The sequence below is a fragment of the Vigna angularis genome, chromosome 1 (assembly GCF_016808095.1).
Source record: "Vigna angularis cultivar LongXiaoDou No.4 chromosome 1, ASM1680809v1, whole genome shotgun sequence".
NCBI classification, from domain to species: Eukaryota; Viridiplantae; Streptophyta; class Magnoliopsida; order Fabales; family Fabaceae; genus Vigna; species Vigna angularis.
Genome location: NC_068970.1, coordinates 59,849,797 through 59,873,229, shown reverse-complemented (window position 1 = coordinate 59,873,229; position 23,433 = coordinate 59,849,797). Strand labels below are relative to the sequence as shown.

Below are 23,433 nucleotides of genomic sequence, written 5' to 3'. Positions count from 1 at the left end.
TCATCTGCCTCTTCATCACAAGTAAGAAACTGAACTTCCACTGCCTCACTACGAACATGTTGAACATATATTTCTACCTCTTCCTTATTCTCCTCTGCATAGTTAGCCAAGTACAATGCTTCCTTGTCATCACTCAGTATTATGAGATTACTCATCAACTTTTGTTTCGACCCCTTCCACCATAGCTTGAAGTCGACATCATACTTAAATTCTTTAACTATTCCAACTGCTTCAAAATACGACCAACGATATAGATCAACACCTTTCATCATGTGTATCTCTCCTCCAACATACTGTAGCCCCTTATTATTAACAAAGTTGCCCATTTGATGCAAAGAGACATTGAAAACCATTTCTAGACCTACATTCAGACATCAACATTTTACGCCCAAATTGGACCAACCATAAGCGAAAAACAAAAACAATAACTTACCTTGATTGCTTTCACCTGTCTTTCTCACCCGACGTTTCTTTCACGACCACCACAAGGAACACCGCAACGCCCACCTTGATAGAATGACTCCAGTATAATGTTTCGAGTACAATGGTTGGAATACAATGGTTGGAGTAAACCTAGTTTTTCGCAATTGAAAAAAAAGTAAGTTATGAACCCTAATTGCTAATCTGATTTCATAAACCTCACGTGTCAATGACTTAATCTCATCAATATAAAGAAAAGAAAGTGTGACAGAGAATAAACTCATACCTGACATCAGACGTGGGCTAGCCGTTAGCCACGTCAAACAAAAGTTAACGTCATCCAAAATTAGAGACCATTTATAATAGTTTCAAAACTACGACTAAAATGAACAAAACTTTCGAGTAACTTTCGAGTAGGAACTAAACCCAAAATTGTGTGATAGTTAAGGGATTAAAAACATATTTAAACCTTCATCTTGTAAACTTTACTATTTTTTTTTTATTTTCTCTCTCGTCACATCCGCTTCACTCTTTCTTCAAAAACGTTGAGTTCATTTATTATCTTTTCTCTAATCAAAAGTTACCTCGTAACATAAATTAAGATAATTTGATTTAATTAGATTTTGTTTTAGAGAAAATTTGATTTTCCATAAAATCTTAAAATTTTATTTCTTGATGTGGTTCACATGAAGTGAACATAGGTTTCACATATGAGATTTAAGTCTATTAGATTAATTAATGTCTATATTGCTATTGGTTTGGGAATTAGATACTCTGAGAGTAAGTTATGAATAATTAATGTTTATTTAACATAATTTACAGTGGAGTTTTTACTGGTTGAATTTAGAGTACAGTTTTTCTATTTTAACCGGAGTCATTTTGTGGGTTTTTTCAAATTGACTTACTGAATAATTTTATCAATCATTAATTTCGGAAAAAAGACACTTTTTTTTTTTACTAAAATTGATGTTGTGAACTATTTAGAAAATTTGAATTTGAGGAACTGGGTTGATTGAAACCAAGATCAGAAAGTTGTTGATATTGTATTGGTTTTATGATAGTTTGAGAAATTATATGCAAAGTAGATGTTTGAAAAGGAAGGATTTTGAAAACATTGAATATCTCAACAAACAATTTGATTTGAAGTACTATAGAGTGGAAACACATGGAGACGCTAACAAAATAACAACGACCTGTCCAAGATAAGACCAAGGCCGTTCAATTCCACCACTCTCAAATCATTGCTTCCATCCACCTCACAGACAAGAGCGCCACAATTTGATTAAAAAAGGAAAGAATTTTGAAAGAAAAAGAGATTTCTGTTAGTTGCAGCGTTGAGTCCCAAACCGAATCTAGGACGAGAACAACAACTTCTAGGGTTGTCTTTTCAGATAACACAACCACCTCGTTTTCGTCGCCTAATGTAACGCAAAAACAACAGCATCATCGTCGATGAGCTCGAGCAATTTCACGGGGTTTGTGTTGGCCGTGGTTTCCAGCGCTTTCATTGGCTCCAGCTTCATCATCAAGAAAAAGGGTCTCCAACTCGCCAGTGCCAATGGCCCACGTGCAAGTCTCTGCTCTCTCCCTCCCAACTACTTTTTTCTAATAAGAAAAATCGTTTTTTTTTTCTGGGAAATAATGTCTCGTACGTGGTCGTGTATTGCGTTGTAATTTGCAGGCGTTGGTGGCTATGGTTACTTGCTTCAACCCCTCTGGTGGGTCGGAATGATTACCAGTACGCAACGTTTTCTCTGATGGGTCGGAATGATTTCCCGAATTTCTGTTACCGATTTTAATACAAAATTGTTTGCAGTGATTGTTGGAGAGATCGCTAATTTTGTAGCTTACATTTACGCCCCTGCTGTGCTTGTTACTCCACTCGGGGCTTTGAGTATAATTGTAAGGTAATATTTGTTATTATTATTATTATCATTATTATTAGCGATGTTATTGGGTTCAGCTATTCACTTCGGGGCCTGGATATCTCCATTCTAAGTTTTAGTCCTTGTGCGAGAAAAATGTAAGTTTTAGTACATATATCAGAAAGCTGTTAGTTTTAATCCCTTTCTTATTCATCGGTGCCAGAGTATTCTTTGGTCTTGGGAAGAGAGACCAAAACTTAGAAAATCATGCATGTCTATAGACTAAAACTGAAGATTTTATGATATAAGAACTAAAACTTAAAATGGAGACAAGTAGAGGAACCTATGAATAGCTTAGCTTTATTATTATTACAGAGCTAAGATTTTATATGGATATGGGCAGTGCCGTCTTAGCTCATTTTCTCTTGAAGGAGAAGCTGCAGAAAATGGACGTGTTGGGGTGTCTTCTATGCATTGTGGGATCCACTGTTGTGGTGCTCCATGCGCCTGAAGAGAAGTCTCTTACTTCTGTGCTAGAAATATGGGAATTGGCCACTCAACCTGGTATTCTGTCAAGCTTTCTTTGGTTTTCCATGAAACTCCTTAGGATAAGATTTAGGTTCAGTACTTAAGTATTTTTTGTGGTGGTCTTCAGAGTTGGAGTTTTCCGTTGGTAACCTATGTTTAAACTTCATAAATTATTATACAGATTGTGAGATTACCAAGGAGAAATTATAATTGTGACTGGAGAATAATACTAAAAGCACCTAGAGAACTGTATCTAAGTTTCGTTCAATGGTTAATGAGTTTTTCCTGATTACTGCTTTCTATTTTGGCATCAGCATTCCTCTCGTATACGGCCTCTGCAATTGCGGTGACATTGTTCCTGGTTTTGTATTGTGCTCCCCGCTATGGCCAGACTAATATTTTTGTTTATATTGGAATATGCTCGATAATTGGGTCCCTGACTGTAAGTGACTTACTCGGTTAAGCTCTTCAGTTGTTACTACTTATGTGAAATTTATCATTTTGGATATTTCTGAATGTTTTAATTGTTGACTGATTTGCATACTTAGACCACCTTTTGTTTGATCTTTGTGATAAAAATCTTATTTATCAGGTCATGAGTGTAAAAGCAATTGGCATTGCGATAAAACTTACAATAGAAGGTTCAAACCAGGCTTTCTACTTTCAGACATGGATTTTTCTAATGGTTCTTGTCACCTGCGTCATTGTCCAACTGAATTATCTTAATATGGTCAGTGCCATTTTTTTTTGTGCGCATAATTTTTTGCGTTATGAACTTATGACATTAATTAACTGTTAAAAATATGCGTGCTTATTTCAAATACTTCTTTGGTGCATTCTGTTGCTTTATTCTCTATGCTTTAGACGTATATCATATCCTATTGAAGAACAATATCAGTTAAAAGGAAGTTAGTCTGTTTGTGTTTCTTTGACATAATACAGGATAATAACAGTAGGCATTTATCATTTTTTAATTGTAGCCGCAGTGAGACTCTGATTGCTGAAAACATTTTATTGTTTAATATCCTCTTAATTGTCTTCATTATGGAGGATCACATTCATTTATGCAGACTATTTATAAAGTCTTAATTATAAAAATATTAGTTTTAATATTTTCTTTGACATGATGCATTTGTCTGCATCTTTGTACGTTCTAATCCTCTAATCTAACCAAGACTTTGATGAATTCTAAGACAAGTATCACGGCTGTTTCAAAGTGAGCTTTAGTTATCATCTTCTATCCTATTATTTTGTAATCTTACCTTATATTTTTATATTCAATTTTTTTCCTACCAATTGACTGATTGAAAGTGACAGGTGCATTTTTCGTTGATGTCTAGACTTGTAATTTTGATTGTTGTAATATAATTATTAAATGTAGAAAACCCATCAAAATTTTCCGTCTACTTTCTTGATGTTCTTCCCCTTTTTCCCAGCCTAACTTGCATATTTGGAGGTGCAAATAAATAGTTTGGTTTCTAATCAGTTATCGCCTATATGTTGGCTGTAGTGCAGGTCATAGTGATTCAAATCATGAACTGCCTAGTTAATATTTTATCATAAATAATAAATAACTCATTGAATCATAAAATTTGGGGACACAATGAAAATAATAACTCCAAATATATAATATGAATGGTATGTGTTGATATTGAACTAGGAAATGACATAAACAGCTTAACCATGAATCTTACAAAACAAAATCACGATCACATGGCTTCTGTCAAAGATCAGCACATAAGATAAGCAATGGTATAGCCAAATAAGTAAGCCTTTGATTTAGAAGAATGAAAGTAGAAGGACCAAACAACTAAATAGGATGCATAGAGTGAGTGAGTGACTCTGTGAAGTCCTTTTTCAGGAAAAAGAACACATTAATGAAATGATCAAATAGGGTATGCCTTTTATTGCTCCTTCGATTTCTTTTCATTCCACAGGCTTATTTTACTTTTCAATTTCTTTGACGAAAATAGGTTAACGAAAAGTGCAAAAGGAAAAAAATAAAAGAGAAGATTAACATATTAAATTTTTTGGTTTTTATCAGTGATACATCATAACACCAGTTCATGCATGCCTTGCGTGTTTGAAAACTATTTATGGTTTATTACGTGATATGAATGACTTACTAAATTGTATTGAATCACTCAATTACAATAACCATGGTTCATGTAGTTTTCAATTAGGAGCAGAAGCAACTAAGGTTAAGAGAACTTGAGATTAGCTTTGAGTAATTTAAGTACTGAGGTTAAGACTGTGCATATGCCGACACTGCTTATTTATTTTTTTTAATTTTTATTTTGAGTATTTGAATAAAATTTTGAAGTCCAAAATAATATGAAATTATCTTCCTTTAGAAGAAAAGATCTTGCTCACGTTGCTTCGTATCATGTCTATCATCTTATTATATTAGTATGACGAATTATTTTAGGTTGTAGGCTTCGGTCTTACTTTTCCTGGCTTAATGTCCACTTTCTTTTCTTTGATTCACTGACTATAATCATGCTTGTAGTGTGTTCTGTTGCAATTCTTTTAACTCCTTATGTCCATTTTTTTCCCTTAATGAAATCGTGTAATTTTTTAGTGGTTTGAAGGATGTGAAGTCGTTTAGAAGTTTGAGATTTATATCCCTTGTCCAAATTGCATCCATGTGATGATTGAGCTTTTATTTACTGGAGTTTTTCTGTTCCTCTTTTTGTCATCATTTCCTTGTAATTTATCCTTCAATCCTGTCTTTTTAATGTACCAACTGTTTAATGGTTGCAGGCATTGGATAATTTTAACACAGCAGTTGTTTCTCCGATCTATTATGCATTGTTCACAGCTTTTACAATATTGGCCAGTGCAATTATGTTCAAGGTTGGTGCTTTTCAGAAACAAAGTAATTTTGTGGCTGGAAGGAGACATTTTATGGATCGAGATTTTTTTTTTTATAATGTTGCCTCTTCTTTTCATATTTTAGGACTATTCTGGTCAAAGTGTAAGCAGCATTGTGTCAGAGCTATGTGGTTTAATCACTATTTTATCTGGAACGACTCTTTTGCACAGTACAAAAGAGCCAGATTCTCCAATCCTTACAGGTAATACTTCTTGCACTTTATGGTGGGGGACTTTGGTGATAAAAACTCTTCTTTATTTTGTGTTGCAATATACATGGTTGTTACGTAATAGGCTAAAACTGAATTCAAATTTAGATAGCTGGGAAGAATTGATTATATTTCAATTCTAAAAGACCTGACAAATATTTGCATGGAAGTGATTCAGCAAATGGAAATGTTTAAGCAGGATGGCATTTATATGATGAAATTAAGAATGACAAAGGTCAATCTGATATCTTAAACTATATAGGAGGGGGGGTTCTGTAGGTTTTACATAGCTTAGAGAAATGCATTTCTTTTTCTGGTTGAAGAATAAACGAAGAATGCATTATTAAAAAGAGGGAAGGGAGAGTACAAGTAGGAAGGGGGTGCGAAATCTTCCAAAGTAGAAGACAATTAGAGAACAGTGGGTCAAAAATACAACTAAGCAGCCGAGTTTCATTGCGTTTGAAGTGTAGAAATTCCTTTTGAAATTGATGTCAACTAGGACCGAAGATAAACCCCGTACTACAGTCATATCATGTGACAAATGTTAGGGCCCAGGAAAACCATATAAAGTAATGGACATTTCTCTGTGGTTAAATTCACCAAAGAATTTCGTGAACTGCACACTGGAATCATTATATAGCCTTTGTTCATTCCAAAATATTTAAAAAAGATCACAGCAAAGTACAAGGTAAAAACACATACACAGTGTTTGCAATAAATTTATCACGGTACTGTATTACAAAATAGGTAATTTCCTGTGTAAATGAGGTAACAAAAAGTGTCGAAATATCTTCTGCAGTTTGGGCAAAAACTCAAACTGCGAAGATACTAAAAGGGGACATTATTCAGTCATGAGAAGTAAGCCTTCATATAGTTAAATTTACAAGTCTAATAGCTTTAGATGCCCTAATAGTGTACCAAGATAAGCTGAAATATGCTAATAGCTCTATGTGCTGAATGATTGTACATGAAGAAATGGGATAGTTGGTTTATTTGCCTTATTGACTAATCTTGTCATTTATTACTGATGCTATGACCGTATACAACTCAGCATTAAAGAAAACTTTCTGTATAACGTAGCTACCAAAGTCATCTCACAATGATCTTCAATGCAATCAGCCTTATGTAGAATTGAGTGGGGGTTTCCAGGGTATTGTGTGCAGAAAAATTAACTTATACGACAAGATATTAATTAAACCAAAGAACTAATCCACTAGTTAGATTTTGTTAAGAAGTTGACTTTAAGCCTAACTTAATTCTACAAAATTGACTTGTAAGGTAGTTTGCACCTATTTATATACTTTAAATTGGTCTTAAGATTTTTATCAGGTTTAATCAATTACATAGTGGCAGTGGTATGTGGACAATGAATATTGCTCTCTACTCAATAATTTTATGGGTTTTGCTTACAACTTTTTACTTTACGCACGAGATATCTATTATAAAACTAAAAGTTAAGTATGTAGAGGCCTATTGGATTCTTACTGTTGTATCAAAGAAAATAAATTTATTAATATCTTGTGCTTGAGTAAGACCTTTCCGTTTTGTACTGCTGAATAATATACCTTTCTTGTATAGAAGGGGTAACGTAACATAGTCAACAAGGAAATTATTTGGTACTTTCTAGCTATATCTTGAAATGAGGAACTAATGCTGTTTTCCAGCAGTACATACATTTTCTGATTTTTCTCCATACACAGATTTATACACACCATTGTCTCCGAAAGTGTCATGGTACATCCAAGGCAACGGTGATCCTTGGAAACAGAAGGAGGAGGATGCGCCGCCACCCTTTAATTTGATTACAGTCATACGGCAAGACCATTTCAAGTGACATGTGCCTAAACTGCTAGAGGTAGATTTATCATGTGCAATCCTTCCATTGAGCAAGAGACAGCATCTATATTTTTCATGTTCTTTCAGCTTATTTATATATTAATAAACATGAATGTGCTAGCATTGTGCAGTTTCACTCTGTAATCTCCCACAATATTTGTTTCTCTTACGTTGTGCAGGCAGAGAAAGCTTGTACCATGTTTCCAAGGAGTGAACTATAGTCTAGTTTGCTTCCTTTTTTGTCCCTCCTGTATTTTTCCAATGATTTTGTTCCTTCCACATCAGCCTGTCTTTTCTACTTCTATTATTTTTTTTAAATGAAGAGTATTTCACTGTTCTGGTGATTAGTAGGCCGAGGAAGCTAATCAATGTATATTGATCAGTGTAGTTTCAACTTTCAACTATTTAGTTCTTGCTTGGACATTATTGGTAGTATATATGCAATATATATACATATATATAATTTCTCACTTTAATTTTTTGAAGTAAATGCTATGTTTTGGAAGAGATAATCTTAAAATACACTGATTGTTATATATTAAAAGAGTTTTTAATATATTTTAAAATATTAAAATATCATTATATTTTGAAGTATAGAAGAACAACTCCTAAAATTCAGAGAATTCAAATTCGAACTGGAACTGTGTGATGACAGCTGTCAATTGCATGTAATCCAACGAACAAAAGATGGAAATCTATTTTTTATTTTTTGCTAATTTCATATAATTGCTTTATTGATAATGAGAAAACACAATTTAAGCACTGAATAGATTGTTTTGTCTTTATGATATTTATCATTTAAAGGTTATTATTTATAATTCATTATATTGAAATCACTCAAATAATTATATATTTTTAATTGACTCTACTCAATTTGAAGTGGCAGTCTTTAAGTATGAGTTTGATTTTGAAAACAAAATAACTGTATAAGAAACTAGCAAACAAAATAGTATAATTATTATGAAAAAGACTAAACAGTTTATCAATTCATGTAAACATTTACTAAACATAATTAACAGTACCAAATAAGGCTTTTAACTTTTTGTTTTGCATCCTTTAATTTTACGCAACTTATAATAACAAAATGTTCTTTAATTTTACGCTTAAGAATCAAGATCTAAGAATATAATAATTATTTAAACACTTCTTTCACCTTCTGAAATGTTTTTAAAAATAAAATCATAATAAAGTTTTAGTTTCAAAACGAACAATTTTAACCGTTAAGAAGAAATTATATGAATTAAGAACAATCTCAACCGTTAAAAAGAAATTATATGAATTATTAGCCTTCAAAGGTTTTATATTTATAAATAGTTTTACAATAGCTTCTCCAAAGAAGAGATTAACGTGGCTGATACATGATTTTGACAAATAAAGGAAAAATAATGGCATAGACGTTGACCAGCATGTGTAGTTATGAGTTTATCTTTAATTATATTTTGTCTTAGGGTTTGTTTATATGTTAATTAGGAATATTCGTGTTTTTGTACTGGTGGAATAACTTCGAACTCACGTAGTGGGATTCCATTTCATCTTCCAAGGAAGATCCAAAAATAAAATAATGTTAAAAGATTATACAATAATGCGCTACTGCCACCTAAATATTCAGTATTTTGAAATTTCATTACATATTTTGTTTCTTATACGTTTTAATTAGTATACAAATACATATTCATATTAAAATTTGCAGAAAAAAAAGCTATATATGCATTGATATTATAAAATAATTTTATTCCATCATCTATTACCAACTATGATATATGCCATATTTATAATAATTTATTTATTTATTTTAATGTAAAACTATTATACTGTTAATATTAGCATTGATTTTTAAAATAACGCTATTAATGTACTGTATAAAAAACATAATAGAAAATAAACTATTCTTGTCAATAATAATACCTATTATTTTTCTTAATCATTCCTGATTTAAGAAGGAAGCCCCGTTGACTGTGATTTTGAATTCAACATGATTAGTGTATGTAAAAAAATAATCAAAAAATTCTAGAAATTTATTTCAGCATGCCACTGCATTTCAATTCATTATAGTCTTATCTACGGAATCGAAGATATTCCAGAAAGTAAATAATAATAAAAAAAGAAATAATGAAAACTGAGAAAATTTGTCTAAAAAACCTTGCATGAGAAAACTTTTAGTAGATAGATTCTGAATTATTACTTTAATATTGTGTATGTGTGGTTAAAAGTAATTAATATGTCAAGAAAATTTTTATATGTCAAGAAAATTCCATTCGTAAATACAAAATTTCTTTTAATAGGTTACCTCTTAAAATAGTGAGACTTAATTCTAACACTTTATTAATAATGACACTAGATTAAAAAAAATGAAAAAAGTAATTTATAAATACAATGAAATGAACCATTTCACAAGAGACACACAAAAACGCTAAACCTCCTGATAAAGACTATTTGGGTTGAATGCTTGGTCTCTTCTATCTTGTTTTTGTGTAATAAATGTATTTGATTAAAATCTATTATTAAAAAATGATTATGTAGCTGTCATAATGGATTATAAGATTTTTTTTTCATTTGAACAATAATACAAATAATATTAACAATAAAATATCCTTTTATCTTATTTTTATTCTCATTTTTTTTGTCTCATCGAAACAAACAGTATATTCATGCCAAGGTGGCTAATACGACAAACTGCAAGTTCCAGGAACATATCCCTCCAATTGTCAACTTTTTCTCCCAAGCCAAGGAGGAATCTGTTATCATATTCTTCTCGGGATATTCCTCAAGATTCTTAGCACATTCGAGGGACCAGAATTTTATTTTTCTCATATAATACATCATCATCTATATATGTATAAGTTTGGACAGAGATAAATCAGAATGAAAAGTTTGCGCTGAGAAATCAGGCGGTGGAGATGAGCAGTCCTCCGGTGAGTTCGTCGGCCGTAGCATACGAAGCATGGACAAGCTTGGCAGTGCCGGATTGGTTGAACAAAGGAGACAACGCATGGCAAATGGTGTCAGCCACGTTGGTGGGGATTCAAAGCGTGCCGGGCCTCGTCATTCTCTACGGAAGCATAGTCAAAAAGAAATGGGCCGTCAACTCCGCCTTCATGGCTCTCTACGCTTTTGCGGCGGTCGTCATCTGCTGGGTCACCTGGGCGTACAAGATGTCCTTCGGGGAGAAGTTGCTGCCCTTCTGGGGCAAGGCCGGGCCGGCGCTGGGCCAGAAGTTTCTCATAAAGCAGGCGGCCCTCCCCGCCACACCGCACCACTTCAGTAACGGCGCGTTGGAGACCGCCGAGATCGAACCCTTTTACCCCATGGCTACCATGGTCTGGTTCCAGTGCGTGTTTGCCGCCATTGCTCTTGTCATCTTGGCCGGCTCCGTTCTGGCTCGGATGAACTTCAAGGCTTGGATGATGTTCGTGCCGCTCTGGCTGACCTTCTCTTACACCATCGGCGCCTTCAGCCTGTGGGGCGGAGGCTTCTTGTTCCATTGGGGTGTCATGGATTACTCTGGCGGTTACGTCATTCATCTCTCTTCTGGGATTGCTGGTTTCACTGCAGCCTATTGGGTTAGTTCTTAGTTCACTTCTTCCACTACTACACTTGTCACACACAGACACACACATGCATGCATATTGGGCATCAATTTGTGGTTTAACTTGTTCTAAGCTCAGACGCTTCATTCAGGTGTGAACTCTTCCTTGGTGACGTAACCACAGAATTTAAATAAATGAATGAAACTGGAATGATGGAAACATGGTGTGAAAAAGAGGTTGGTGATGGTGAAATGATGTAATAACGAATAAAATGAAAATGGAACAGGTGGGGCCGAGATCCAAGAGGGACAGAGAAAGGTTTCCGCCCAACAATGTGTTACTGATGTTGGCAGGCGCGGGGCTGCTGTGGTTGGGATGGGCGGGTTTCAACGGAGGAGATCCGTACGCCGCAAACACGGACTCCTCGATGGCGGTGCTGAACACCAACATTTGCGCCGCCACCAGCCTCCTCGTATGGACCTGGTTGGACGTTATTTTCTTCAAAAAGCCCTCAGTCATCGGAGCCGTTCAGGGCATGATAACTGGCCTTGTTTGCATCACTCCCGGAGCTGGTAAGTAACCATTCTAATCTGCATACAAATTATTTTATTCTTTTTTTTTAAAATATACCAGGTAAGTAATTCTTAAAAAACAGTACAAATTAGTTTGATTAATAAACTTAAATATGGTTAGTTGACTTATTTTTTACTTGGAATGAATTTTTTTTTATTCATAATTAAATATAGACGATGTATTTACTTAACCTGTTTATTTATGTGTGCTTAATTTAGAAGATCCTGATATGAATTTCAATTGCCTGCATGATCCTTCGAATAGAAATATATATTTAATATTTTTTTAGTACTAAGAAAACCAGCTGAGATTCCTCAGTCTTGACTTTGGAATCCCAATAATTAATATGCTTAATAAACAAGTAGTGTAGCAGAGAAACTCCATCTTAGAATTATATCACAAGTCTTTTAGGATAAATTTATACAGACAAAATTTAAAAATCGAATTACAAAAAATAATTTATAAATTTAATTAAAATTATCAAATAACTAAAGAAATAAAGAAATAATTTAAACTTTCTTAAATACATTTAATGTATTGTCATTCCCTTCTTCTCTTTTGTTGCTTTTCACGCATTAATAAAAAAAAAGCATGAAACATTGCACATTAGCGGAAACCAACTGCAACTGTATTAATTGTATTTATATTATGGTAGATTTCCCAAATCACTATTTAAATATTTGAGATCATGCTAAGAAGGACTTAGGTTATTAAATGCTACTATGTAGTATATTAAAATATACTTTTACCTAAATTATGTCTAAACATTTTTCTAATAGCATGGATTTCTCTAATAGTACTACGTAGATCCAGTTTTGATCTGCTGGTATTAGTTAATAATTCAATTAGATGTTATTGTAAAAGTTATTATTCTAATGAAACACTTCAACATGCGTTGATCATATCAAAATTAAGTTCATATAAAATATTAAGATAATTACGCTTGGTCAATCAAAGTTTAAAGTTTCAAAATCACACACGTTATTTGCATTTAAAATTCACATCTTTACACGTCAAAACTTAAAATTTATATATATTTAAAAAAAGTTAAATATATTTTCATCTTCAAATTACTATAAAAAAATATGTTTTTTTATATTAAATTATAAAGTACTTTACTCTTGATCTTTATAAAAGTTAGTGTAAGACATTCTTTCCACAAACAATATATAGAGTTATTTTTATGTAACAAGCATGGTTTCATAGTATACTATAATAGAATTTCTAAATGTCATTTGTTGTGAAAGATATTTTAAATAATTTTTATAAAATTTAGGAATGAAATAGTTTATATATATATACCTGAAACTTAAAAGAGTGACAAGATATAAGAGAAATGAAGTGAAGTGTTGAAAGTATAAAGAAAGAAATAAGGAATAGATGTTTATGAACAGGTCTGGTTCAAGGATGGGCTGCGATAGTGATGGGAGTGGTTTCAGGAAGTGTGCCATGGTTCAGCATGATGGTGTTGGGAAGAAAGTTGAAAATATTTCAAATGGTTGATGACACACTTGCAGTCTTCCACACTCATGCTGTGGCTGGTCTTCTTGGAGGAATACTCACTGGTCTATTTGCCGAGCCAAGCCTAAGCACACTCTTTCTTCCTGTCACCAATTCCAAAGGAGGAGTCTATGGAGGCCCTGGAGGAATCCAGATTCTCAAGCAAATCGTTGGAGCTCTCTTCATCATTGGCTGGAACCTTGTCGCCACTTCGATCATCTGTGTCTTTATTAGTTTCATAGTTCCACTCAGAATGACAGAGGAAGAACTTCTCATCGGGGATGATGCAGTTCATGGGGAAGAGGCTTATGCACTTTGGGGTGATGGAGAGAACCTTAGCCTCTACAAAGATGATACCACACACCATGTTACGGTCTCTAGTGGTGCCACTCAAGTCGTCTGATCAATCACCAAATTAATAACATTAAAAAAACTTATTATTCTTTAATCACAATTACCAATCATGCAAGTACATGTAAAAATAATTATGAGGACTGTTGTTCCATTGCTTTGGGGTCGCACTCAACGATTAATTAAATGTTATGTGAATACTGTTGTTTCCAAGTTGATGATTCTTCGCAATAGATATTTTTACTCATCGAATCTTTACCTAAATAATTCCACTTTCTCAATTCAACTAACATCAAATTCAAATTCAATTTCATCTTAATCTCTCCTGTTCCAATTTCAACTTTATAGAATGATATTGTTAAAATTAATCTCTAGAGTTAATCACTGATGATTTAACCGCAAGTTCCATTATATTATTGCTAAGAGTTTAATTCTTGGTATTAAATTTTAAAAAATGAACATACACCTAATCTAGATATGTGGTAAAAGGGAAATAAACGCATTTTATAATAGAAAAGTCTCCAAAAGAGTGCTTATTTGTGGCATGATTATTGCTTGATCTACATATGGGAATGGGACAATATTTTTGGTGCCGTTTTTCTCAAATTAACTTTTTATTCATTTATTTATAAATATATATTTTAGTCTATTCACTTCTGTCCCAAAATATTAGAAAAACAGAGAAAAATATTTGTTAATAGAATTGTAAGAACTAAGCCTTTTTTTCTCGTAAAAAAATTGAAAAAAAATAATAAAGAAAGAGAGTGGTTTATCAAGATTCTCATGCTACCATGTAGCATAGTTACCAATAAAGCAATTTCATGCTATACTTTAATAAAAAGTTACATATGAAACCTAACTTATATAATTTTAGAGTTGTTGAGATTACAATTTTCTTCTCGTTTTAATAAACAATACCTAAATCTTATGTAGCGGTATTATTAGTGATATCTTATAATAATAAAAAAAATGAATATCACGTCTAACAATTTGGACTCATTCATTTATTTCTTTATCATGTTCATTCACTCTTATGATTCTAACACATTTAACGATCTCTATAAAGTATATTAATCTCCTATATCTGTTTATCTTATTATAAAAATACCTCATTAATCATCGTACACGTGTCATCATGTTAATCATCTAATACCAAGAGATTAATAAAATATAAAAATAAAATATCTATCCATTTCACAGAATTTTTAAACCACTTAATTTTGTTTCTTTGGATATTGATATGCATTGATGGGACCATATCAAGAAGTTGTGACGCGGGAATAGAATTAATTCTGGGACCATATCAGGATAGAGGGTGCTGAATAGTGTGATGTGATCAATTAACACTAAAAAAATATGTAAATTTATAAATTAATTTTTCATTTAAAAATCACTTTTCAAAATATAACAAGTATAAATTATTTCCAATTTAAGTAAAAGTTATGTATCTTTGTTAAAAAACACTAAAGTACAAAAGCAACTTATTTTTAAAAGTCCTTTAGATTAGTTTCTTTTGAAAAAAATATATTTTTCTTCTTTTTCTTTCGTGAAACTAAGGTCCTTAATTTTTTTTCAGATTTTAATTCAAACGTAATTACTTGACCTTTGAAGGAGAAAAATTAAATAGTATATAATTTCCTAAAAAAGAAAGTGAACACGTGAGCATTTGGATTTTTGAATGAAAACAAGTACAACTATAGATAATGTATCTTGTCAGTTTCTTTCCTTTCGTTGTTCATTGTCCTCCAAAAATCCAACACCTTCCCCAAACCTTCATTTCTTCCACTCCCAACACTAACACCATCTATCATTCTGCCTACATAAGTTGACTGCCACGTCAACCACCACTTTCCACATCACACGTGTCACAATTCCACTTCACTACAGTCTTAGGTAAATGCCACAAAAAGTTACAATTACTCTAATTTTAGCAATTTTTTAGATGCTGCTGTCAAGAAAACTAAACTCAACCAAAATGTAAAAAATTGAAGTTATGAAAATTGTTGAGTATGTAACATAGTAAGTGAAAATTGGTGGAAAGTATGCAGACATAGGAATTATCTGATAATGTATATCGTGGTGCACAGGTGAAGGCACAATTATCCAGAATTCCTTATCCTTCTTGGAACTTTATGATGAGTCTTGGTCTTGCTCCACGAGGGTCCACGAATTTTGGTTAATTATTAATGGTAATGGGAGCTTTTAGAAATGTAAAGTGGTTCTTTAACTTTAAAAAAAATGAAGAGGCACTGTCATGGAACAGGAGAATAATATATAATGAAATGATTTTAGTGGAAGGTTCATTGGTGCCGCAACACAGCTGGGCATAAATAAAGATGGGAATGAGATATATGCGTTGGAGTTGGAGCATTTTTTTCTGGTCAAATTGTGTTAAAAGAGAGATATAAAGGGGTGAAGAAGAAGGTGATTATTATCAACAAAGTGAAAATCCTTGTTTAGTGGGATTCTCATTCTCTTCCCACCACTCACTCACTCATTCATTCACACTAACCAAATGCCTCTCATATTCTCTCCTATTTTCCCTCCTTCTGCATTTCTTTATTATTATTGTTCCAACTATTTTCATTCTTTTGCTTCATGTCTTTACTGTTTTTTTATGAAAAAAAAGGACTTCTCGTTGTTTCCCTTCTCAATCCCATTGCTCGTTGCCACGTGGGTCCCTTGCACTCAACCCACATGATTGTGACACTCATCATAGTGACACACAACGATTAAGTTTCCTTCTTCAACTGCCCCTCCTTTCAATGTTCATGGTGTGTGCAGATAGCTAGCAAGCTAAACTAGTATGCTTCTTTTTCTCTTCATTTTGTCCCTTTACCATTCATACAAATACTAGTTTGATACCTATCTTCTTTTTACATACACATTAGACAAAGATTTCTAAAGATAGATTTTATGTGAAAATATGTGTATTGCAATCATTGGCTCTGAAAACTCAGACTAATAATCTAGGTGCATGCTTATTTTGTTCTCTACTTATGTTTCATCTTTTTTTTTTCCTCTGGCTTACTCAATCTAATTTTTTACTCTGATAAGTTCAGTATTTAGAGTACTTTCAACCGTCTCCCTCTGTGTAACGGCTATGATTAGGAACTCACCCCGTTTTCCAAGCTGTTATGCAGTTCTATGTTGGTTTTTTATGCTGCTATGTTGTTCTGTGTTGCTTTCTTAAGCTGCTATGTTGTTCTATGTTGGTTTCTTAAGCTGTTATGTTCTTTGTTTGTTTCTTAAGCTTTTATGCTGTTTTATGTCGATTTCTTAAGCTTTTACGTTCTTCTACGTTGGTTTCTTAAGCTTTTATGTTGTTCTACGCTGGTTTCTTAGGCTTTTATGTTGTGTGCTGGTTTTATATCTGGCATTCATTTTGAAAGCAAGTAGTTGCTGTTGTAAACTTTATATCCTGCTCGCTTTAGTGTTACTATTTGGAGTAAAACGTGCATATGATTCTGGGCATGACATGTTTTTTTTTTTTGCATAGTTTTATAGTTATTTATGTTAGAATGTTGTTTAATTGTTTTTGTTGGTGAATTTTTCCCTGTGGAAACTTCTGAAAAGGGACTTGACCAGGTGAGTTTTCCTTGGAGATCAAAGAAGTTTATATGTTTCGCCGAAATCTTAGCAGGGTTCCTCTCAAAATATTGACGAGGTGGCTCATATTCCTTACTATCTTGAGAGTCAGTTCAGCTATCAAAGATCCTGATGTAGAAGGTGTGGTAAAATTTACTGTTCACCTGTTTCTTTGTCTTTATTCTACGATTTAGTTATTATACTTGAAAATTTGAAGTTTTAGGTTCCTCTACATGTATGCTAGCTAAGTTTTGATTCCTAGAGTTCATAGTAGAGAAGAACTTTTGGCTGTATTAAACAGTTACAATAACTTTTAGATAGTCACAAACCACTGCAAAAAACTCTGTAGATGTAAAACTAACCAATTTTTTGTTATATAAACTAAAACTAAAGATAAAAGCAATTATAGAGTTCAGTTGAATAGTTTAACCAAATTTGAGTTTCATTACTTTGATAATTTGTCATTTAGGATCACTCTTGTGTTGCACTATTCTCACGAGTCCTCTTGGATGTTTTTACATGTTATAGTTAGATTGTTACTAAAAAAATTTCGCAGACCACTTTTTTACTATGTTGTTCTATAATTCACGAATAACTTCAACCCCTACTTAACAATTTTTTATTATTTACTGATACTCTTTGAATTGTTGAGAGCTAACTATTTTGGCTAATATCCAGGTGAAGCTCTGCTTGATCTTTTACATTTCCTCAATGATTCCAATAAGCAAATAACGGACTGGGACAGCCATATGGTTAGCCCGTGTTTCAGTTGGTCTCATGTCACTTGTAGAAACGGACATGTCATATCACTGTAAGTTCATCATCCTAGAAAGTATTAAGTTGCATGTTTGGTTAGACATTTGGAACCTCGAATCCAAGCTTTTGGATGTGAAAAATAGAAGTTATTCAAAGTTCCTTCAACTTGAATGTGGATCATGGATCTAAATTTAATTTGATCTGGAGCCAAATTAAACTCTCAATAAATGTTGTTTATTGCTATTATATTCCAAGTCAAGTCTCATCATCCTTTATTCAAACACCTTTATTGCATATAGGAACCTCTCAAACATTTGCAGGAATTTAACTTGTCGGTGTTATTCAATCTACAGGGCCCTGGCTTCGGTTGGATTTGTTGGAACACTGTCTCCCTCAATTACCAAGTTGAAATATTTGGTTAGCGTGTAAGTTGTCAGCATGATAAGTTGACATTTATAAGAAATCGATGTAAAATATAGCAGTCTTTGGTTTAGCGAAACAGATTGACCAGTGATGTGTTTTTTTCCTTACATTATATAGTGATCTGTCTTGTAATGCAGGGAATTGCAGAACAACAATCTTTCAGGACCCTTGCCCGATTACATTTCCTACTTGAAAGACCTACAATATCTAAATCTTGCTGACAATAATTTTAATGGTTCTATACCAGATAAATGGGATGAACTATCCAATCTAAAGTATCTGTAAGCCATCACTTTCCATTTTTCTGGTCTTTCTATCCTTTTATAGCAATTGAAAATGATGGTCTCATGTGATTCAGTGTTTTGAGAATGAACAACTGTTCCTCAATCAATTGCAAATCCTAAAGGGTCAGCAAAACTATACAAAATTGTAACCCAGAGACTATTTTGGTTATCTTTAGTTGCTGCCATACTCATTCTTAAAATATCTGTCCATTATGTCTTCAAAATATACTGATTGACATTGATTTTAATGTTTTAAAATATATCAAAAAGAATTAAAATATACCAAAACATCTGTGTAACACCAAAAGAACCCAATACAGAATTTAGACTCAGTTCTTTCTACCTTGATCTTGAATAATATAACTGACTTGTGTTTTCATTTGACAGGGATCTTTCGTCTAATGGTCTTACTGGAAGGATCCCAATGCAACTCTTTTCAGTTCCAATGTTTAAGTAAATTTTATTACAACTATGTATTCATTTGAGTATTTTCTTTTAATGAAAAGCATTTCTTCATGCTCTTATGAAATTTTGTTTCAATCATTGCTTTCAGCTTTTCAGACACGCACCTTCAGTGTGGTCCTGGCTTCCAGCAGACTTGCACTTCTAAATCTGAAAATCCAGGTTTGATTGCTTACACACAAACAAGCAGATTGTGCAAATATGCTTTGTTACCTATGAACTTAAATGTAATCTAAGTTGAAGAATATGAGCTATAAATGAAATAAAAACAAAAAAGGTTTGCTAGTGGCTACCTAATGTTGACATCTTCCTGCAGATTCAACCCACAAATCAAAACTGGCAAAAATTGTACGTTATGCAAGTTGTGGTGCCTTTGCACTTCTGTGTCTTGGGGCTATCCTTACATATCGACACCATCAAATGCGTGGGAACAAAAGGGACGTCTTTGTTGATGTTTCAGGTCATTCTTCCTTTCCTTAATTAGCTTAAAAAATGTCCTAGTAGCACATAAGGAAATGCTCGTCTGAGAAAAGAATGAGACTAATTTACACTCACAGTTTTGTCAGATATTATTCGTTCTCTTTATCCTAATAATTCTTTTATAATGAGAATATAGAAAACATTATATTTAGATTTGGCTCCTGGAAATAAGCAAATTGGCTAGAGCACGTAATTTTACTTCTTGACTAGAAACTTATTGGCTAATATTTTAATATATTTATGATCTGGTTTAGTATTTGTTAATTTTCATGTGTGAAAAATAATACTTCAATATAAAAAAACAACCATTTAACAACTATATTATAATAATATAATAATAAGAATGAATGATTGTCAAGTTAAATGAGGTTTTCACAGATGAAGTTGTCAAAGTATCATTGTACCTTTCATATTAAAGACTCTCATTATTTATTTGCTGATTTAGAGATTGAACATTGATTTTACAAGAGTTGTTTTTAGCATTGTTAGAAGAGTTACATCCGTAAACATATATGTATACAAATAAAATGAGCATTGACGAGTATCATAATTCATTTGCACCCTCCAAGTATTATGGATTATTTGAAGAGTTTCAAGCTATGTTTAAATATATAGATAACAAAGCTTAAAAAAGAAACTTCTCATAAAGTTTAAAATTTTCTTAAATTTCATTTTAGTTCTGTTTTCTGTGAACAAACAGGGTTGAGGCATATTCCATACAACTTAGAAAAGTGATAGTAATATCTGACAAATTTATTATACAGGTGAAGACGAGAGCAAAATCTCCCTTGGGCAATTGAGAAGATTTTCTTGGCGTGAACTACAACTTGCCACCAAAAATTTCAGTGAAGGCAATATAATTGGTCAGGGTGGTTTTGGAAAAGTGTACAAAGGAGTACTCTGTGATAACACCAAAGTAGCTGTGAAGCGCCTCGTTGATTATCACAACCCTGGTGGAGAGGCTGCATTCGAGAGAGAAGTTCAACTTATAAGTGTTGCAGTTCATAGAAACCTCTTAAGACTGATTGGCTTCTGCACAACCTCAACTGAAAGAATCCTTGTATACCCTTTCATGGAAAATCTCAGTGTAGCTTATCGACTGAGAGGTAAAACTACATTGCTGACTTTAACATTTTGAACATAATGTGTATATTTTCTTTTACTATTCTGTAATGCAATTTGAAAGGGTGAGCAAAGATGAAGAGATATCATCAGTCTTTAGTCAAGGGAAATAATTGAATTGGTTATTTGCTTCATCCCTTTCCAAGTTTTGTTCTTTTTGTTTAACACTATTTCTCTATGCTGCCTTAGAATTAAAACCAGGTGAGAAAGGCTTGGACTGGCCAACAAGAAAACGTATTGCTTTTGGCACAGCTCATGGTTTGGAGTACCTACACGAGCAATGCAATCCGAAGATAATACATCGTGATCTAAAGGCTGCAAATATCCTTCTAGATGATGAATTTGAAGCTGTTCTTGGTGACTTTGGGCTAGCCAAGCTGGTTGATGCAAGGATTACTCATGTCACCACTCAAGTGCGTGGCACAATGGGTCACATTGCCCCAGAATATTTGTCCACAGGAAAATCTTCAGAGAAGACTGATGTATTTGGATATGGCATAACACTTCTTGAACTAGTTACCGGTGAGCGTGCAATAGACCTCTCTCGGCTTGAAGAGGACGAGGATGTTCTTCTCATCGATTATGTAATCTGCCTCACCATTTACTTTATCACATCACATAAATGCTGCTTAATAAGATGAATTCTGATTAGCTGACAGTGAAAAAGTCTTTACAATTTAACTGATGAAGTTTGAATGTATAGGTGAAAAAGCTGCTGAGAGAAAAAAGGTTGGAGGACATGGTGGATAGAAATTTGGAGAGGTATGATCCAAAGGAAGTTGAGACCATTCTTCAGGTTGCATTGCTTTGCACCCAAGGGTACCCTGAGGATCGTCCAAGCATGTCAGAGGTGGTAAAAATGCTGCAGGGAGTGGGATTGGCAGATAGATGGGCTGACTGGCAGCAACTTGAAGAGGCCAGGAATCAAGAATTCTCACTCATGACTCACCAATTTGTTTGGAATGATGAATCTACACTTGATCAAGAAGCCATACAGCTTTCCAGAGCAAGATAAGCTGGAGAGTCAATTTTGAAATGTCTAGTTTCTTGTGCCATTGAATATAATATATACAGACATATTTGTACTTAATGTACTCTAAAGAAAAATGTATAAGTGCCTAAGAAGGCCAGTGTTTATACAATGGAAAAGAAAAGAAAGAAATGAAGGGGTTTTAGCACAGGCATGTTGGAACATGAACATAGGGGAAGATTCAGGTTGCAGTATGTATAGCACAACTCTGTTGCTTTTGTAACCTTTGTAACTTGGAAATGCCCTGTGCTTGTATTAGTTCCTATAATCTCTCTTTTTTGCAGTTTCTTCCAGTTTTTGGTTTTCAGGGATCCGAAGGCATGAAAACTAACCAATATCTTGAGAAGAGAACGGTGTTCATATTAAAAAATGTTATTAATTAAATGAAACTCCTAAGACTTAAGATAAGTTATGTCTTGCCAATTTTTCTTCAGGTTGATTTTGCTGTGATGTAATTTGAATTGTTGTCTATGAATTGCTTTCATCATACCAATGATAATAATTGCTTAACTCTCAACTACTACTTTTAGTATATGACTACTACCTGTTATTAATAAGTATATTCATTCTTACTATTTTACTCATTATAAATATAAAATATTTTTTATATATTTTTTACCTTGAACTTAAAATATTTTTTATATATAGCATACAAACATAGACCAAACCTAAAAAGCATATGTATCACACTGAAAACAGAACTCCAAAATGAGCTGAAACGTGGCAAGGTGTGGAACAGAGGAGTTTGTGAGTAGTTAGAGAGTCAAAGGAAGAAATCATGTTGGATTTTTCTTCTTCTTTCTCATTCACACTCACTTTCCCTCCACAAGATGACCCATTACACAAAAACATTATCCTCTCTTTTCTTTACATTCCAATCAATCATCATCACCAACTCAAATCATAATACAATTTCTGATTTAAAATTTTAAGATAATAAATTTACAAATTTTAATTTTTTATTTTTACTTAATAAACAATGCTAGTTATTATCTTAAGAACCAAAACTTAGTATTCAAACACTTACCCGAAAAATCATTTTCTGGTGAGTGCCCTTACAATTTTCGGCAACAAATCAGAATTCATCCGTAAAAAAATCATAAAAACCTTCTCCTTTACACTGTCGAACGTACTCAAATTTTTATGTATCTTTAAATAAAAAAGAAAAAGTTGTACGGTGCACCGCCGCCCAGCAAAAGTCGGGGACCACGGTGACGTTGATATTCATTCAAGTGTCGTTACCTACAATATTTAAATTTAATTTTTAAAAGAAATTACAAATAAATGTGACATGGGAGCGCAAAGAAATTTAAAATAAAGAATGTTTTAATTTTTTTTAATTTAATTTTAAAATGATAAATTAATCACTTTATATTTAAATAATTTTTCATTTTTCTTCCTTCAATCATTTGTTTTATATTTAACTTTCCCTCTTTACTTACTTTTCTATTATTTTCTTAAAAATCTCTAATAAATCTTGTTTTAAGAAATATCTTTATTTGTAAAAATGTTTGTGAGATTTATGATAAGTTAACATATAGATTCATGACAAACTGTTGAACGCGTTCAGATATTATATATCGACAATGTATTACTTTTTGCAAG

General features: G+C 33.0%; 3 protein-coding genes across 10 annotated transcripts; all 3 read left to right on the top strand.

Moving 5' to 3' along the window:
• Nucleotides 1-1,457: 1,457 nt before the first annotated feature.
• Nucleotides 1,458-8,146, top strand: LOC108323903 (probable magnesium transporter NIPA6). Of its 3 annotated transcripts, XM_017556718.2 has the most exons (10): nucleotides 1,459-1,993; nucleotides 2,102-2,158; nucleotides 2,237-2,327; nucleotides 2,689-2,849; nucleotides 3,128-3,255; nucleotides 3,406-3,543; nucleotides 5,577-5,669; nucleotides 5,773-5,890; nucleotides 7,597-7,751; nucleotides 7,912-8,146. In XM_017556718.2, exons 1-9 carry the CDS (start codon nucleotides 1,873-1,875, stop codon nucleotides 7,728-7,730), a joined length of 1,041 nt encoding a protein of 346 aa, XP_017412207.1. In that variant the 5' UTR covers nucleotides 1,459-1,872; the 3' UTR covers nucleotides 7,731-7,751; nucleotides 7,912-8,146. The 3 variants fall into 3 exon arrangements, with proteins under 3 accessions (XP_052726155.1, XP_017412207.1, XP_052726157.1); XM_052870195.1 differs by having other exon boundaries at nucleotides 1,458-1,993; nucleotides 7,597-8,146; XM_052870197.1 differs by having other exon boundaries at nucleotides 1,877-1,989; nucleotides 7,597-8,146.
• Nucleotides 8,147-10,585: 2,439 nt separating this feature from the next.
• Nucleotides 10,586-13,885, top strand: LOC108338717 (ammonium transporter 3 member 1). The gene is made up of 3 exons (XM_017575775.2): nucleotides 10,586-11,292; nucleotides 11,546-11,831; nucleotides 13,227-13,885. Exons 1-3 carry the CDS (start codon nucleotides 10,630-10,632, stop codon nucleotides 13,733-13,735), a joined length of 1,458 nt encoding a protein of 485 aa, XP_017431264.1. The 5' UTR covers nucleotides 10,586-10,629; the 3' UTR covers nucleotides 13,736-13,885.
• A 2,266-nt stretch (nucleotides 13,886-16,151) lies between these two features.
• LOC108322757 (probable LRR receptor-like serine/threonine-protein kinase At5g63710) lies at nucleotides 16,152-22,093 on the top strand. Of its 6 annotated transcripts, none has more exons than XM_017555018.2 (11): nucleotides 16,152-16,487; nucleotides 17,272-17,412; nucleotides 17,950-18,082; nucleotides 18,381-18,452; nucleotides 18,588-18,731; nucleotides 19,122-19,187; nucleotides 19,288-19,358; nucleotides 19,513-19,656; nucleotides 20,441-20,782; nucleotides 20,988-21,382; nucleotides 21,502-22,093. In XM_017555018.2, the coding sequence occupies exons 2-11, from the start codon at nucleotides 17,304-17,306 to the stop codon at nucleotides 21,811-21,813; spliced, it is 1,788 nt and encodes a 595-aa protein (XP_017410507.1). In that variant the 5' UTR covers nucleotides 16,152-16,487; nucleotides 17,272-17,303; the 3' UTR covers nucleotides 21,814-22,093. The 6 variants fall into 6 exon arrangements, with proteins under 6 accessions (XP_017410507.1, XP_017410483.1, XP_017410515.1 ...); XM_017554994.2 differs by having other exon boundaries at nucleotides 17,260-17,412; XM_017555026.2 differs by lacking the exon at nucleotides 16,152-16,487 and adding an exon at nucleotides 16,531-16,656.
• The last annotated feature ends 1,340 nt before the right edge of the window (nucleotides 22,094-23,433 follow it).

Excerpts from the sequence above, each read along its gene's own strand:
- LOC108323903 (XM_052870195.1), top strand. The coding sequence starts at position 1,873 with ATGAGCTCGAGCAATTTCACGGGGTTTGTGTTGGCCGTGGTTTCCAGC. Across the intron at positions 1,994-2,101 it reads TGCCAATGGCCCACGTGCAA|GCGTTGGTGGCTATGGTTAC; the intron begins GTCTCTGCTCTC and ends TGTAATTTGCAG. Across the intron at positions 2,328-2,688 it reads GCTTTGAGTATAATTGTAAG|TGCCGTCTTAGCTCATTTTC; the intron begins GTAATATTTGTT and ends GGATATGGGCAG.
- LOC108338717 (XM_017575775.2), top strand. The coding sequence starts at position 10,630 with ATGAGCAGTCCTCCGGTGAGTTCGTCGGCCGTAGCATACGAAGCATGG. Across the intron at positions 11,293-11,545 it reads GTTTCACTGCAGCCTATTGG|GTGGGGCCGAGATCCAAGAG; the intron begins GTTAGTTCTTAG and ends AAAATGGAACAG. Across the intron at positions 11,832-13,226 it reads TTGCATCACTCCCGGAGCTG|GTCTGGTTCAAGGATGGGCT; the intron begins GTAAGTAACCAT and ends GTTTATGAACAG.
- LOC108322757 (XM_017554989.2), top strand. The coding sequence starts at position 16,787 with ATGATTAGGAACTCACCCCGTTTTCCAAGCTGTTATGCAGTTCTAT. Across the intron at positions 18,732-19,121 it reads CTATCCAATCTAAAGTATCT|GGATCTTTCGTCTAATGGTC; the intron begins GTAAGCCATCAC and ends TTCATTTGACAG. Across the intron at positions 19,359-19,512 it reads TTCTAAATCTGAAAATCCAG|ATTCAACCCACAAATCAAAA; the intron begins GTTTGATTGCTT and ends ATCTTCCTGCAG.